General features: G+C 37.8%; 2 protein-coding genes across 2 annotated transcripts in view; both read left to right on the forward strand.

The window, feature by feature from the left end:
- Nucleotides 1–1,012, forward strand: part of NMU (neuromedin U) — a 28,992-nt gene extending 27,980 nt beyond the window's left edge. Inside the window, exon 10 of the mRNA XM_061145915.1 lies at nucleotides 9–1,012. The gene's annotated coding sequence lies outside the window, so the exon portion shown is untranslated. The remainder of the gene's footprint in view (nucleotides 1–8) is intronic.
- Nucleotides 1,013–3,160: 2,148 nt separating this feature from the next.
- The window catches only part of PDCL2 (phosducin like 2), a 36,576-nt gene continuing 22,247 nt past the window's right edge, over nucleotides 3,161–17,489 (forward strand). Inside the window, exons 1-3 of the mRNA XM_061145276.1 lie at nucleotides 3,161–3,286; nucleotides 11,794–11,914; nucleotides 12,502–12,592. Coding sequence (XP_061001259.1) covers nucleotides 3,281–3,286; nucleotides 11,794–11,914; nucleotides 12,502–12,592 — 218 coding nt within the window. The 5' untranslated portion in view covers nucleotides 3,161–3,280. The remainder of the gene's footprint in view (nucleotides 3,287–11,793; nucleotides 11,915–12,501; nucleotides 12,593–17,489) is intronic.

A 17,489-nucleotide genomic window follows, 5' to 3' on the forward strand; every position in this document is an offset into this window, starting at 1 on the left:
TTAAACAGAATGCCAGCTATATTCTGCAGGATCAATGCTATGGGATATAAAATCTACTGACTTTTTTTTCTTTTCTTCTGAAAAGCAATCCTTGCTAAGTTTAACAAGTTTGAGAATACCTGTGTTGTAAACATTCTTAGTAAAAGTTGACTGAGATTGTAAATGTTTAATTTATTGAAAATTAAAGAAGAATCTTAAAATATTTTTTCTTTGTGTTTAATGATAAATAGTGTATAATAAAGCTGTAAATAATTATGTTCCCTAGATTCTTGAAGCTGTTGATGGTACTCTTTACAATGCTCTTTAGTTATTTTATGTAAGACACTTAGTAGAGTTGAGTTTTAAGGAGCTATTTTAATTTTTTCTGTTTGGATTTCATCAGCAACAAAATACCAACTCTTACAAAATACCAGAATGTCAAAAAGCTAGCAATCTTAGAATGTGCATGCCAACTAAAACTGTTACTAGTTGGAGGATTTGGCCATGATTAATCCAATAGCCCAATAAGCAAGTTCTGATTTATGCACCATAAAATAGTCTGATTGCTGCAAACATATCAAGAGCCAGCTTTTTCTACCAAGTAGTAGTATTAAGTTTATTTGTTTAAACTTATTTATTTATTGTTATTTGTTTATCTGTTTGTTTATTTGTATTTATTGGAATATAGTTGATGTACAGTGTTGTGTTAGTCTCTACTGTATAGCAAAGTAAACCAGTCATACACATACACATATGCCCACTTTTGTAAAGATTCTTTTCCCATATAGGTCATTACAGAGTATTTTGTAGAGTTCTCTGTGCTATACAGTAGGTCCTTAATAGTTATCTAGTTGTTTCACCCTGCAGCATCTGAAAGGCAACCAGCCTTGTCCATTACCAGAAAGAAGACACTCTTACTAGGAGAGAATCATGAACACAGTGGGTGAACTTCTTACATCAAATCAGTGTTTAATGGTCACGTGGATATTTCCCCTGGGTTTTCCCTTTTGATCTGGCCTCTTGGATAACTGCCTTCTCTACCAGCAGGTTGCTAACTGATTAGAGAAGCCTGGCTCTCTGTGTGGATAGGATTAGGCCTTACATTCTTCAGAGTATCTAATAAACTTTTGTCTTACTACTGATTATAACTTAAATTATGACTTTTACTAACAGAGTCCCTGAATTTCACTTCTTGTCAGTCCATGTGAAAAACATAAGAAAGAAGGAGCAGAAGAGAACAAAAAATATCTTCTTTAAAAAATGAATTGACTTGACAAGATGGGAACTTGAGACCCAGAGTGTTGCCAGAGCTGCTCTAGGTCTTTGCTCAAAACCTGCCAACCCCCACCTTTAGCAAAAGTTAATATAAATCTTTAAACTAAAGGCTCCAGAAATAATAAAGGAAGCTACAAACAAAGACCAGATGCAACCAGCTGGGACCAAGATGTTCACAGATCTGACCTCCAAGAGACTCTGCATCTCATTATACATTGATTTTTACCATATTATCATATTAAATGACACAACTTCTGATGGCAAAGACCTGACATTAAGAACCAAAAAAGATAAAAAGGAGTGGCACTCCATACCCCAGAAGACTAATGCATATGCGTTCCCATCATTAGCTTCACTCCTCCTCACTTGGTCGTTACTTTTTAAAATTAAATCCCTCTCCTTATCTGGGCAAGAAGTTAATCTGTGAACTTAGTTCCCTCTTCTCTATTCTTGGGCCACTGAACAAAGCTTGTGCTCCCTCTATCTCAGCTTTGGCTTCTTTATTGGGCTGATGGAACTTGAAGGGATAAAGAAACCACCCTTGCCCAGACAGAGAACCAGTGCCTGTCTAGGGCCTGAGCAGCTCCATAGGACTTAACTTGCTAAGGAATGAGCTCTAAAGCCCCAAATGTACAGGGCAACCTGAGCTAGTGTTATGCACAGTAATTCAACTAGCCTGGATTTGGGAGTATCAGAATAAGAAAAGGAGTTGATGGCTAATTCAAGCAGCTCCCAGGGCCTCTTGGAAATCTAGTGAAACTTAAGGCCACATAATGTTTGGAGGTGCTCTCATAGTAAAAAGAAGAAGAAAGAGGAGAAAAAGAAAGAAGGAGGAAGATGGGAAGAAGAGGGTGGAGAGGGGAGGAGGAGGCAGGATATAAGAAAAAGAAGAAAATATAACAAAACACGGGCCATTAGGAGTGCAGAATTTGTATTAACTGGGCACTACAGATGGGTGTTCATTGGAAGGACTGATGCTGAAGCTGAAACTCCAATTCTTTGGCCACCTCATGCGAAGAGTTGACTCATTGGAAAAGACCCTGATGCTGGGAAGGATTGGGGGCAGGAGAAGGGGACGACAGAGGATGAGATGGCTGGATGGCATCACCGACTCAATGGGCATGAGTTTGAGTAAACTCCGGGAGTTTGTGATAGATAGGGAGGCCTGGCGTGCTGCGATTCATGGGGTCGCAAAGAGTCGGATGCGACTGAGCGACGGAACTGAACTGAACTGACAGATGGAGTGGTCCAATGTTGAGCCCGAGTTTAAAACTCACTAAAACCATTTTTTCTTCTTTCTCAAATCTTTTCACATCTTTGTAATATGGGTATAACCGTGTTTGGCAATATCAGCCGTTTTTCTCATGTTCCTGGGAGCAGTTCCTTTCCCTAATTGAAACACCAAGGAATCAAACTATCTAGGTTTCCTACCTAAGGACTGAGCTTCCTATCTAAAAGCAATGGGTTTTTAAGATGAGGGAGAATCATTTGAGAATCTGATGAAAGCTCTCGTCCTGAAATACACCCCCAAAATTCACACATACAACAAAATTACATGTGCATTGAGGGCTGGGGCTCAAGCCCTCAGGCGCTGAAGTCCATCCAAATATAAGCTATGGGTCCCGGGTGAAGAACTCTGAAGGGTTTTTCTCCCCAAGATTTTGTTACTTCCCAGTGAAGACAGGACTCAGGGATCGAAGGATGCCGGAGGCTCGGGTGGTGGCGGAGAGAAGGGTGGGAGGCATGCTCGCACCAGTACCGCGAACAGAAAGGCACCTCGGCGCCCAAGAACAGGGGCGTCAGGTCCCAAAGCCGCCGCCTAGGCCACGCCTCCGCGTTGCCCGGCAACAGAGCTGCGCCCGGCACGGCGCGTCCTAGGCGCTTGTTCTCCCCGCCCCCTTCCTGCGGGCGGTGGGAACCGCTGGGACCGCGGTGGCTCCCTTACCGCTCTGAAGGGAGCGGCCCGGCCCGAAGTCCCGGCCCGAAGTTGGACGACGCCGGAGCGTGAGAGGCGAGGCGGAACACCATGCAGGTGGGAATAGCGGACTCCGGTGACCGTGGGGCACCCTAAAGGCTTCCCCAGCGGTGTTCCTACAGGAGTTAGGTTCTAACATTTGTTCTCAGTAAGAGCTAAATTTTGCGTCCGTCTCTGTCAGGGTTGAAGAGAAATGCAAATAAGTTCTAGGAGAACGCCGTTTTTTCAAAATTTGAGAAAGACGTAAGGTTTGTCGCTGAAGGAAACCTTTCACACCTAAATTCTGGAAATCTTACTGCCGCACTATTTATGACTTGAGAAACAGACCATCATTTTTAACCCAACTGTAATTCAATTTAAGTATCCTGCCCCACTACATTTTAAAAAGCTCAGAGAGGAGACCCTAATAGTCGCATCTGTCTTGAGAAAGCCCAGGTGTCCCTGGAGTTTCTCCTACATGATCACGAAAACTCTGTTAGACTTCCATTAATCGTCAGTGAAGAACCCGCCTGCAAATGCAGGAGACGCGGTTGGATTCCTGGGTCCGGAAGACCCACTGGAGAAGGAAATGGCAACCCACTCCAGTGTTCTTGCCTGGGGAATCTCATGGACAGAGGAGTCTGGAGGGCTTATAGTCCTTGGGGTTGCAAAACAGTCCCAAACGACTTAGCGACTGAACAACAATTCATAAAAAGGCTGCTCCTCTAGCTAAAGCTACGTTATTAACAAGAAGCCTGTGCTTTTATTTCCTTTTTAAAAATCAAAGTAAAATTACCATTTTCCAACTTAGCAAATAGCTTGTTTGCACCAGCTACCCCCAATTAAAACCTTTAGGATTTTTCTGGTTTTACATATTTAATTTTGGTAATTATGTATGCTGTGTAATTTATTAGGATATTTTGAACACAAATTAACATAATTTTAATAGATGCTCTTTTTGGATTAATAACAGATTCCTGGAAGGTACATTTTATTCACTATGGAAAAGCATTGCAGATTTGTCCTGATTTGCATCTACTCTTCAAGAAACAGGCTGAAATATAATTGAGTAAAGACAGCAGCACATTAATCTTTGTTTATTTATTCATTGATTTATTCAACAGCCAGTTATTCAGTGCTTATGTGTGACTCTAAAAAGAGGTTACTGTGGGGAAATAAGAGTCAGATATAACTATGTCATGATAAATACCATAATACTTTAATAATGTGGATTGTGGTGCCTATTTCTATTTTGTTTATTATGATTTCATAGATGATTTCTTAAAGGCAAGGGAAGATCGGCATATAGAGCATTTACTATTAAATCCCTTTGCAACTCATTCCCAGGTCAGTTAAGGAGAACAGTCAGAGCTATGAATGAAACCATTAAGTATGGAGGTAGCTTCCCAAGGTAGCTCAGTGGTAAAGAGACCACCTGCCAACGTAGGAAATGCAGGTGTGATCCTTGGGTTGGGAACATAACCTGGAGAAGAAAAGGGAAACCTGTTCCAGTACTTTTGTGTGGAAAACCCCATAAACAGAGGAGCCTGGCAGGCTAGTCCATGGGGTGGCAAAGGAGTTGGCTATAACTTAGCAACTAAAGAACAACATTGTGATGTCATGAATGTCAAGAAAGTGTTTTAACAAGAGTGACAACCTTTCCCAAATTCTGCCTAAGAGATCAAATGTAATGAATATCCACTGAAAATGACAGCATGGAGCTCCTGGGTGACCTTAGACTGGTTTTGAAAGGAGTATTGGTGGTAGAAGCCAAATTTGGACTAGGATGCAGAGTGAATGGGAGATGGAAGTGATTATAGAATATATAGACAACTATCTTAAGAAGTTTGAGCAGGGAGGGAAAAAGAGACATAGGATGGTAGGGTGTGTGAAGTGTAGGGAGGGTTTTTTTTTTTAAAAGATGACTGCTGGATTTTCTGATAATAATGAGCTTGGTTATTTGGACCAACTCCTCTGCTGAACATATGTAAAACTACCTCTGATCCTTAAAAGCATCAGAGGTAACATGATAGAAAACGATGAGACCAAAATCGAAGGGGAAGTAGAAAAGGAGGTGAATGGATTTCTAGAGCTTTAAAGCCACTTTTACCCCTAAGGGCATCTTAACAATCTGCAGTTTGGTTCTGGGTATAATCACAGGGTGAGAAGGAACCCAGGAGTTTGGCCTGTGAAAGCATGGGCAGCTAATAGGAATATGAACCAGAGATAAACTCATGTCTAGGGGAATTCAAGGAACGTTGTCTTGATGCTTGGTGGAGCAGGGGATAAAAAGAAAAGCAATAAAACCTATCCCCAACAAGTTGTGGCTCAAGACAGCTCTCACATAGATTGCAGCCTACAGCATATTGTCTGGGTGATCCAAAGAACTTCAAATTGTGAATTTATTATAAATTAGTAATATATTATATTGCTTGTACATGCCTGGAAGAAACAGCAAATCCTGTGGATAAAGACATCTTTATCTTAGAATTCCTTCCTGTAAGTTCTCAGGACATCAAGCGGAAGTCAGCCAAAAGTAACCATGCCCACAGGGGGACAGGGTACTATGAACATAAACCAACAAAAGCAGAGTTGCAAAGACTTCAGTTATCTGAGTGATCAGAAACAGGTTATAAAAGAACTGTGCTCATTATGTTTAGAAACAGAAGACAAAATTGAAATTATCTTCAGAGAGTAGGAAACTATAAAAAGTGACATTCAAATTTGATGACATTTTTATACACTACAGTGAACCCTGTAATATCAAAGTAAATTAAGAAAATAATTCCATGTATAATTACATCAAAAAGAATACAATAGGAATAAACTGAAAACTACAAAACATGGCTGATAGGATCGGTGTCCTTATAAGACGGGGAAGAGACACTAGAGCACGTTCTCTCTTTCCACACACACAACAGGAAAGTTATGTGAGTACATAAGAAGAAGGCAGCGTCCTGCAAGCCAGGAGAGTTCTCACCAGTACTAACCCTGCTGGCACCTTGATTTTAGACTTCCAGCCTCCAGAACTGTGAGAAAATAAATTTCTATTTAAGTCACCTGGTCTGTGATATGTTACAGCTTCCCACGCAGACTAACACAGGCTGCTTTTGTGGAAAAAACATGGCAGCTGGTTTCGCCCAGAGTAAGTGATAAGAGAGGCTAAGAGGAAACCGCAGCAGCAGTGCCTTTTGTGACTTAGTCTCAGAATTCAAATAGTATTGCTTCCATCATATTTTCAGTTTATTAGAAATAAGACCATGGGTTCAGCCTGTACTCAATGGAAGTGGGATTGCATTCCACTTCTCAAAAAAAGGCGTATGAAAAAAAAAGAAAGAAAAAAAATGAAAAAAAAAAAGGCGTATGAAAGAATTTGTGAACATACTTTAAAACCACAATAGATTAAAAAGATTAGATACAGATGAGGGCATTTTATAGTCATATGGCATGGATGGCAGAAAACAACCATCTTAATAGGGGTTTTGGAGAGCAAAGTTCTGGGTTGGTAGAGTGGTGGGAGGATTATGTGGAAGTCTCAGAAAGAAAAGTAGCACAGAAGGGATAATCTTTAGATTCCATGTGTATGATTCACACAAATCCGTAATTGTCAGGTAAACTCCGTATATAGGTAAGAGACCACAAGTTGCCTGGCAGGCAACAGCCGTTATAAGATGAAAGGACTGAGCTGATCTGAGGTTTTGGGTGCTGCCCGCTTCAGTTGAAAGAGGTTGATGTTTCAGTCCAGCCAAGTTAACTGCCTGCAAGTATGAAAATCAACATACTTCAGAGGAACATAAGAAATCATGAATTTCTATGATGTATCATCCTCAATATCTAGTTTACAATAAAAATTAGACAAGAAGAAAAGAAGAAAATGAAAAGCCATAATCAAAATTAAAGCAACCAATGGAAGCAGATCCTTCGACTATCCAGAGATTAATATTAGCGAACAAAGAATTTAAAGCAGCTATTATAAATATATTCAAGGATGTAAAGGAAATTTAATTAACAGATGGAGAATCTTAACAGAGAAATAGAAACAGTAATAAAACAATCAAATGGAAATTCTTGAACTGAAAAGATCAATGACTTAAAATAAAAAATAACTGAATGGGCTTAATGGCAAATTGGAGGTGGCAGAAGACTCAGGGAACTTGGATTTATCAATATAAAGTGTCCAGTTTTAAGAACAAAAAGAAAATTACTAAAAGTGAATAGAGATTCAGTGAACTGAAGGGATATTGTTAAATGGATTAACATACATCTAACTAGAATACATAGTTAACATGGATATACATGTAACATACTGTAAGGAATTGTAGAAGGAGAAGAAGATAGGGTGGAGGGGTAGGAAAAAAATTAAGGAAATGATGGATAAAACTGTCCAAAGACATCCTTTGAAACTGAAAGATAAAATCTTGAAAACATCCAGAGAAAAGACATAATATTAAGATGTGGGTATTATGGATGTATAGGAGAACAATAATATCGCTATTAGCTGACTTCTCATCAGAAGCATCAGAGGCCAGAAGGCCTTTCAAATGCTTTAAATGGTGGAGGGAAAACTTTCAAGCTAAATGCTACATCCAGCTAAACTATCAAAATACTGGGAAAAAATAAACATTTTCAGAAATATGAAAACTGACAGTATTCATTTCCAGCACACCTGCATTGTAATAAGTACTAAAGGAAGTTTCTTTGGACTGAAAGGAAATTACATCAGGTGAAAAACTGTATCTAAAAGGGAGTGAAAAGTACCCTAGATGGTAAATATGTAGATAAATATTAAAAACTAAATATATTTTTTCTTAATTTTAATTGTTTAAGGCAGAAATTTTAACATTGTATTAAAGTGATTCAAATATGTTGTAGATGTTAATATATATAACAGCAATAAAGCAAAGGATAGGATAGTGGAAAATGGAACTATACTAAGCAAGATTCCCATATTTTATATAAAATAGTCCAATATTAACTGTAATAAGTTAAAGTTAGGATTACAATTTCTAGAACAATTATTAAAACATTAATGAAAAGATGTATACCTAAAAAGCCTGTTGCAAAAAATTAAATTCTAAAAAATATTTAATTAACCTAAAGAAGGCAGGAAAGGAACAGAGGAACAAAAAGCAAACAATACTAATTGAAAACAGGAAAACAGTGGCCCTACATCTAACATTAACATTTATTATATTAAATGAAGTAAACATTTCAATTAAAAAGTAGAGATTATCAAAATAGTTGAAAAAGCAATATATAACGACATACTGCTAAGAGAGAGACACTTTAAATGTGAAGAAACAGACAGACTGAAATAAAAGAATTGAAAAAGACATGTTATTTAAACAGTACTTAGTCTTAAGCTATATAAACTATGTTAGTAACAAAGTAGACATCAAGATGATGATCGCTGTTGTTGTTCAGTTGCTCACTCCTATCTGACTCTTTGCGACCCCATGGATTGCAGCAAGTTACATTTCCCTGTCCATCACTATCTCCCAGAGCTTGCTCAGAACTCATGTCCATTGAGTGGATGATGCCATCCAAGCATCTTATCCTCTGCTTTCCCCTTCTCCTGCCCTCAATCTTTCCCAGCATTAGGGTATTTTTCAGAGTCAACTCTTCGCATCAGGCGGCCAAAGTATTGGAGCTTCAGCTTCAATATCAACCCTTCCAATGAATATTCAGAGTTGATTTCCTTTAGGATTGACTGATTTGATCTTGCAGTTCAAGAGACTCTCAAGAGTCTTCTCCAGCGCCACAGTTTGAAAGCATCAATTTTTGGCACTCAGTGTTCTTTATGGTTCAGCTCTCATGTCCATACAATTCAGTTCAGTTCAGTCACTTAGTCGTGTCTGACTCTTTGTGACCCCATGAACTGCATGCAGCATGCCAGGCCTTCCTTTCCATCACCAACTCCCAGAGTTTACTCAAACTCATGCCCATTGAGTTGGTGATGCCATCCAACCATCTCATCCTCTGTCATCCTCTTCTCCTCCCGCTTTCAATCTTTTCCAGCATCAGGGTCTTTTCAAAAGATACAGCTCTTTGCATCAGATAGCCAAAGTACTGGAGTTTCAGCTTCAACATCGGTCCTTCCAATGAATATTCAGGACTGATTTCCTTTAGGATGGACTGGTTGGATCTCCTTGCAGTCCAAGGGACTCTCAAGAGTCTTCTCCAACACCACAGTTCAAAAGCATCAATTCCTCGGCACTCAGCTTTCTTTATAGTCCAACTCTCACATCCATACACGACTACTGGAAAAACCATAGCCTTGACTAGACAGATCTTTGTTGGCAAAGTAATGTCTTTTCATTACTTTGAAAAGCACAGAAATGCTTTTCAATATGCTGTCTAGGTTGGTCATAACTTTTCTTCCAAGGAGTGTCTTTTAATTTCATGGCTGCAATCACCATCTGCAGTGATTTTGGAGCCCTCCAAAATAAAGTCAGCCACTGTTTCCACTGTTTCCCCATCTGTTTGCCATGAAGTGATGGGACCAGATGCCATGATCTTAGTTTTCTGAATGTTGAGCTTTAAGCCAACTTTTTCACTCTCCTCTTTCACTTTCATCAAGAGGCTCTTTAGTTCTTCTTTGCTTTCTGCCATAAGGGTGGTGTCATCTGCATATCTGAGGTTATTGATATTTCTCCTGGCAATCTTGATTCCAGCCCTTGCTTCATCCAGCCCAACATTTTGCATGATGTACTTTGCATGGAAGTTAAATAAGCAGGGTGACAATATACAGCCTTGCCTTGACATACTCCTTTCCCATTTCAGAACCATTCTGTTTTTCCATGTCCCGTTGTGTTCCTTGGTGACCTGCATACAGGTTTCTCAGGAGGCATATAAGGTGGTCTGGTATTCCCATCTCTTGAAGAATTTTCCATTTTATTGTGATCCACGCAGTCAAAAGCTGTAGCCTAATCAATAAAGCAGAAGTAGATATTTTTCTTGAATTCTCTTGCTTTTCCTATGATCCAGTAGATGTTGGCAATTTAATCTCTGGTTCCTTTGCCTTTTATAAATCCAGCCTGGACATCTGGAAATTCTTGGTTTAAATACTGTTGAAGAAAGGGAAAGGCTAGAGATCTCTTCAAGAAAATTGGAGATATCAAGGTAATATTTCTTGCAAGGATGGGCATGATAAAGGACAGAAAAGGTAAGGACCTAACAGAAACAGAAGAGACTAAAAAGAGGTGGCAGGAATATACAGAAGAACTATACAAGAAAGGTCTCAATGACACAGATAACCACAATGGTATGATCACTCACCTAGAGCTGGACATCCTGGAACGTGAAGTCAAGTGGGCCTTAGGAAGCATTACTACAAACAAAGCTAGTGGAGGTGATAGAATTCCAGCTGAGCTATTTAAACTCCTAAAAGATGATGCTGTCAAAGTGCTGGACTCAATATGTCAGCAAATTTGGAAAATTCAGCAATGGCCACAGGATTAGAAAAGATCAGTTTTCATTCCAATCCCAAAGAAGGGCAGTGCTAAAGAGTGTTCCAACTATTGTAAAATTGCACTGGTTTACATACTAGTAAAGATTATGCTCAAAATCCTTTGAACTAGGTTTTAGTAGTACATGAACCAGGAGCTTCCATATGTACAAAATGGATTTAGAAAAGACAGAGGAACCAGTGATCAAATTGCCAGCATTAATTGGATCTTGAAGAAAGCAAAGGAATTTCAGAAAAACATCTGCTTCTGCTTCATTGACTATGCTAAAGCCTTTGTATATATGGATCACAACAAACTGTGGAAAATCTCATAAAGGATTGTAGTAGCAAACCATACCTATCTCCTGAGAAACCTGTATTTGTCAAGAAGTAGCAGTTAGAACTAGACATGGAACAACTGACTGGTTTCAAGTTGGGAAAGGAGTATGTCAAGGCTGTATATTGTCACCCTGCTTATTTAACTTATATGCAAAGTACATTATGAGAAATGCTGGGCTGGATGAATCATAAGCTGGAATCAAGCTTGCTGGGAGAGGTATCAACAGCCTCAGATATGCAGATGATACCACTCTAATGGCAGAAAGTAAAATGGAACTAAAGAGCCTCTTGATGAAGGTGAAAGAGGAGAGTGAATAAGTTTGCTTAAAACTCAACATTCGAAAATTAAGATCATGACATCCGGTCCCATCACTTCATGGCAAATAGATGGGGAAAAAAATGCAAACAGTGGCAGACTTTATTTTTGGGGGCTCCAAAATCACTGAAGATGGTGACTGAGCCATGATGTGAATTGGTTTTGCCTACTATAGTCTTCAAATTATTTTCCGTGACTTATAAGTTTTTTTCATTAATAGTGTATATATATATATATTAGATTTATTTTTTATTAAACACGTCAGTATAACATTGAGGGTACAGGACGTATTCTTTTTTATCAATGTATGTAGTTGCATTAGTACTGGGAAATGGGGGGAAAGTAGTCCATTTTGTTCTAGTCTTTAAAACTAATTATCTAGTTTGTATGTAGAGTTTATATGGTTGGAAATGCTGCATATCAGTTTTACAAATATTGAAATGTACAACTGTGCTAATAGGTGTTAAAAATTTTTTTATATAGGATCCAAATGAAGATACAGAATGGAATGAAATTTTAAGAGATTTTGGCATTCTTCCTCCAAAAGAAGAGCCAAAAGATGAAATTGAAGAAATGGTTTTACGTTTACAGAAAGAAGCAATGGGTATAGTTGTGCATTTGGTGGTCTGGATAAAGGGAATAATACAGTTATGATAGTGATCATGTATTTTGTGAATTTAGAGGGAGATAGGATGTTAGAAATAATTTAATAGAAATCCCACTCATACTTTTGAAATTAGGATGCTGACACCTGAAATTCCTAATTCATGTATTTAAAGTTACATCCTAATATTAGGGCTGAAATGCCCTAGTATTTAACCTAATGAGCTTTTTTTCTATTACATCTCTCTGCCTTGTGATTACCTTCTATTTCCATCATTCTGTATACATGTATTACTTGCCAGTATTTCCAGGTACTTGGGGAACTCTACATTTATGAAGTCTAGTTGATTTTCACATCTAGTTTTAAATGTAACTTGATAGTTCTGTGAACTCTGAGGGAGTAACAATATTTCAAACAAACATGAAACAGTCAACCACAGTATAGCTTTATATAATGAAGAAACTTTAATATCAACATTAAAGATATTCTTGATCTCCATTTATCTATTGTTTTTCTAGACATGTAATTATAAAGTAAAATTGGTTTTTAAATAACTCATTTATCTACAACTTCTTATTGTGTTTCAGTTAAACCATATGAAAAGATGACTCTTGCAGAATTGAAGGAAGCAGAAGATGAATTTGATGATGAAGATATGAGAGCTATTGAAATGTATAGGTACAGTGATTTGTTTGGATAATTTATGAGCTTTTGAATGAAGTATTGATGAAACTAAGGAAAAATTCCTATTTTTGTGTAGAGACTATATTTTAAAAAGAACAAAACTAATTTTTAAGTTACAATTAAAAAATAACTCACTTTATATAAGATGGATTTTTCCCCTGATCTTTTTTTACCTTTGCTTAAATAAAAAACTGTTCAATAATACTCAACAGAACTTCGTCAAGTTACATATGAGTAAAGTGGAAAATGTCACTAGAAGGCTAATAAAAAGAGGACCATGATTTTCCTTATAGTATGATGTCTGTTAAGGGTTTCTATCATTTAATGAATAATTAATTGCTAGTCATAAATTCTTTCAGAAGTTAGAATAAGTACATAGATTTCCTAACTTATCCTGATACCAAAACCAGACAGAGAAATTGCAAAAACAGAATGCTGTAGAAAAACATCTCTTATGAATGTAGGTATGAAAAATTTTATCAAAATATTAGCAAATTAAGTCCAATAATTTAAAAGAAGAATAATGCATTCTGATCAAATGGGATTGATCCCAGGAATCCAAAGTTGTTTTAATACACACAAAAAATCAGAGCATTGGGTTGGAAGCATCAATACTCTGGTAGCAATGAACACACCTAGAATTCAGCTCTTGATTCATAATACTATTCTTCAATAAAAGGAATCAGTGTTTCTTAGAGAACTGCTTTTCAACAATGTGAGTTGAGAAAGAACAGCATGAGTCTGGGGCATTATCAGAAAGTTAAGGAAGTGCTGAAAATTTTAAGGCACAAGAGACAAACTAAAAGATTTTATAATGGCCAGAGTTGAAACAAGCTGAAAAACTAAATTATTATAATATTGAATTATAAAATAAGTAATAAAATAATTATCCTTAAGTGTATAGTAATACAGATAAGTAAGTGAATAAATGAACAAATTCAACAAAGTAGCACTTCTTCTCCACTGAAGAATTCCAGTGAATAAGTGTAGATGAAGTGAGGAAAATGGAAAAGTCACCATCAGAACATCACAGTAATCTACTGATAGTTGCTAAAATGAGTGGGTGAAAGTTTAAATAGGAGCAGGATTTTTGCATAATCTCAAAGTATTGCCCCAAATATTTAATAGTTACAAAGGAGGAAATAGTTAAGTTTACAGTGTAGAATATTGGCAGACCCCATCTTAGCAACGTGAGCAGGACTATCACCAATAATATACAATAATATGATGTGCTAAGGAGGACACATCAGCTCTACCACAGACACACAATCAGTGGTATTCTCAATAATGCATTGCATCAATCTAATCATAAGAATATATCAGAGAAACCCAAATTTGAGAGACTTTTCAAAAACAACTGGTCAGTTTGATGCCAGGAAAGATGGCAGAGTAAAAAGCTCCAGAAATCCATCTCTCTATCCAGGCAACGACTGTGCTGGCAGAAACTGAAGTGAAGACTTTGGAACTCTGGAGTCTGTTTTGAATATTTGAAATTTCCAGCATAGAGCTTGGCTGGTAAATTACAATTTCAGTCCTCAGTGTAGTAACAGCTATCCATCCCTCATTTCCACAGCCCCACAGGAGACAGCTGTTTCAGCAGCAACCTGTGTTTCTGGCACAGCTTGCTGGAGCCAAGGTAGGCGTTAAGGACTTTGTGCTCAAATATCAAGGTTCTGTGTTCTGACTGCAGATTGTTGCTTCTGAAAGCAGGGGTACAGACACAGAGATTAGCAGCCATTGTGTCAACCCTCCTGGCTCAGATAGTTTCCATGGTGTTTGAAGGAGCCATTTTTTTTTTTTGGTTTGGAGGGTTGTTTTTTTTTTTTAACATTCAAAAGCAACCATATATATGGGGGGATTTAGAAAGCCTTGGAAAAGTGGAAGTCTCAGGAAGGACCTGAGATGTATGCTTTCACCTCAGGCTAAGTCCTGTCACAGATGCACCCGCTGTAAAAACAAACAAAATGCATGAGTTAGAAGAAGAATCTCATTTCTAGGGTTATCAATTAAATGAAACATTCAGTTTTCAAAAAAAATCACAAGGCATAAAAATAAACAGGAAAGTATGGTCCTTTCAAAAGAACAAAATAAATCAATGCAAAATGTATCTGAAGATGCCAGTGTCAGACTTACTAGACGAAGATTTTTTTTTTTTTAGACAAAGATTTTTAAGACACCTTAGTTAAAGATGTTCAAAGAACTAAAGAAAGACATGGGTGAAAACAGGAAAACATCATATGGACAAAATGAGAATAGCAATAAAGAGAAATTATAAAAAGAAACCAAAAAGACATTTTGAAACTAAAATGTACAATATTGAAATATACACTAAAGTGCTTCAAAAGCATATTTGAACAAGCATCAGACAGAGAAAATTTGATGATGGGACAAGTGGAAGTTTGAGTTTGAGGAACAGGAAGAAAAAAGAATAAAGAAAAGCAAATGAACCTAATTGGCTTTGTTTGTGGTACACTGTTAGGTAAACTAGCATGTATAGTGTGGGAATCCAAGCAGTACATTTATCATACATGGAGCAGAAAGCATATCTGTAGAAATACTAGCTGGAAACGTCTCAAATTTGACAAAAGACATAAATCTACAGATTTATGGTGCTCAGAGGACTCCAATTAGGATAAACTCAAAGGCCCACACAAAGAGACATCTCTTAGAAAGACTATCAATCAGCCAGTTTCTCATCAGAAATCTTAGAGGATGCAAGAAAAAAAAAACTCATCAACCAAGAAGTCTGTATTTGGCTAAACTATGCTACAGGGATGAAGGAGAAATTAAGAACATTTCTAGATGAAATCTAAGTGGGTTTGTTACTCGTACAAGTGCCCTAAAAATTAGGGATGAATTTAAAGGGCACTAGACAGTAACTTAAAACCATATGAAGAATAAACAAACATAGATTAAGTATATAGGTAAATATAAAAGCCAATATTACTATACTTTTGGCTTTTAACTCCATTTTTTCTATATGGTTTATAAAACAATTATAAATCAATGCTAATGGACATATAATATATAACAACATTTCAGTTCAGTCACTCAATTTTGTCCAACTCTTTGCAACCCCATAGACTGTAGCACACCAGGCCTCACTGTCCATCACCAACTCCTGGGGCTTGTTCGAAGTCATGTCCATCAAGTTGGTGATGACATCCAACCAACTCATCCTCTGTCATTCCGTTCTCCTCCTGCCTTTAGTCTTTCCCAGCATCAGGGTCTTTTTCAGTGAGTCAGTTCTTAGCATCAGGTGGCCAAAGTATTGGAGTTTCAGCTTCAGCATTAGTCCCTCCAATGAATACTCAGGACTGATTTCCTTTAGAATTGATTAGTTTGATCTCCCTGCAGTCCAGTGGACTCTGAACAATCTTCTCCAACACCACAGTTCAAAAGCATCAATTCTTCAGTGCTCGGCCTTCTTTAAGGTCCAGCTCTCACATCCATACATGACTACTGGAAAAACCAAAGCCTTTACTAGACAGACCTTTGTCAGCAGAGTAATGTCTCTGCTTGTTAATATGCTGTCTAGGTTGGTCATAGCTTTTCTTCCAAGGAGTAAACATCTTTTAATTTCATGGCTGCAGTCACCATCTGCAGTGATTTTGGAGCCCAAGAAAATAGTCTGTCACTGTTTCCATTGTTTCCCCATCTATTTGCTATGAAGTGATGGGAATGGCTGCCATGATCTTAGTTTTCTGAATGTTGAGCTTTAAGCCAACTTTTTCACTCTCCTCTTTCACCTTCATCAAGAGGCTCTTCAGTTACTCTTCTCTTTTTGCCTTAAGGGTCTGTCATCTGCATATCTGAGGTTATTGATATTTCTCCTGGCAATCTTAATTCTGGCTTGTGCTTCATCTAGCCCGGCATTTTGCATGATGCACTCTGCCTATAAGTTAAATAAGCAGGGTGACAATATACAGCCTTTATATACTCCTTTCCCAATTTGGAACCAGTCTGTTGTTCCATGTCCAGTTTAACTGTTGCTTCTTGACTGCATACAGATTTCTCCGGAGGCAGGTAAGGTAGTCTGGTATTCCCATTTCTTTAAGAATTTTCCACAGTTTGTTGTAATCCACACAGTCAAAGGCTTTGGTGTAGTCAGTAAAGCTGAAGTAGATATTTTTTTGGAACTCGCTTTTTTCTGTGATCCAGCAGATGTTGGCAATTTGATCTCTGATTTCTCTGCCTTTTCTATATCCAACTTGGACATCTGGAAGTTCTTGGTTCACATACCGTTGAAGTCTCGCTTGGAGAATTTGAACATTACTTTGCTAACGTGTGAAATGAATGCAACTGTGTGGTAGTTTAAACATTCTCTGGCATTGCCTTTCTTTGGGACTGGAATGAAAACTGACCTTTTCTAGTCCTGTGGCCACTGCTGAGTTTTCCAAATTTGCTGGCATATTGAGTGCAGCACTTTCACAGCATCATCTTTGAGGATTTGATGGAATTCCATCACCTTCACTAGCTTTGTTGGTAGTGATGCTTCCTGAGACCCACTTGACTTCACGTTCCAGGATGTCTGGCTGTAGGTGAATGATCACACCATTGTGGTTATGTGGGTCATGAAGATCTTTTTTGTATAGTTCTTCTGTGTATTCTTGCCATCTCTTCTTAATATCTCTACTTCTGTTAGTTCCATACCGTTTCTGTCCTTTATTGTGCCCATCTTTGCATGAAAAGTTCCCTTGGTATCTCTAATTTTCTTGGAGAAATCTCTAGACTACATAACAATGTAGCCTGAAACAATAGCAATATAAGGAAGGAGGGATGAAGTTTCATAGGGGCGGAGTGTATGCTATTGAAGCTAAGTTGGTATTAGTCACAAGTTATAAGATATTAATCTTAATCCTTAAGATAATCACTAAGAAAAAATACAGAA

The sequence above is a fragment of the Dama dama genome, chromosome 6 (genome assembly GCF_033118175.1).
Source record: "Dama dama isolate Ldn47 chromosome 6, ASM3311817v1, whole genome shotgun sequence".
NCBI classification, from domain to species: domain Eukaryota; kingdom Metazoa; phylum Chordata; class Mammalia; order Artiodactyla; family Cervidae; genus Dama; species Dama dama.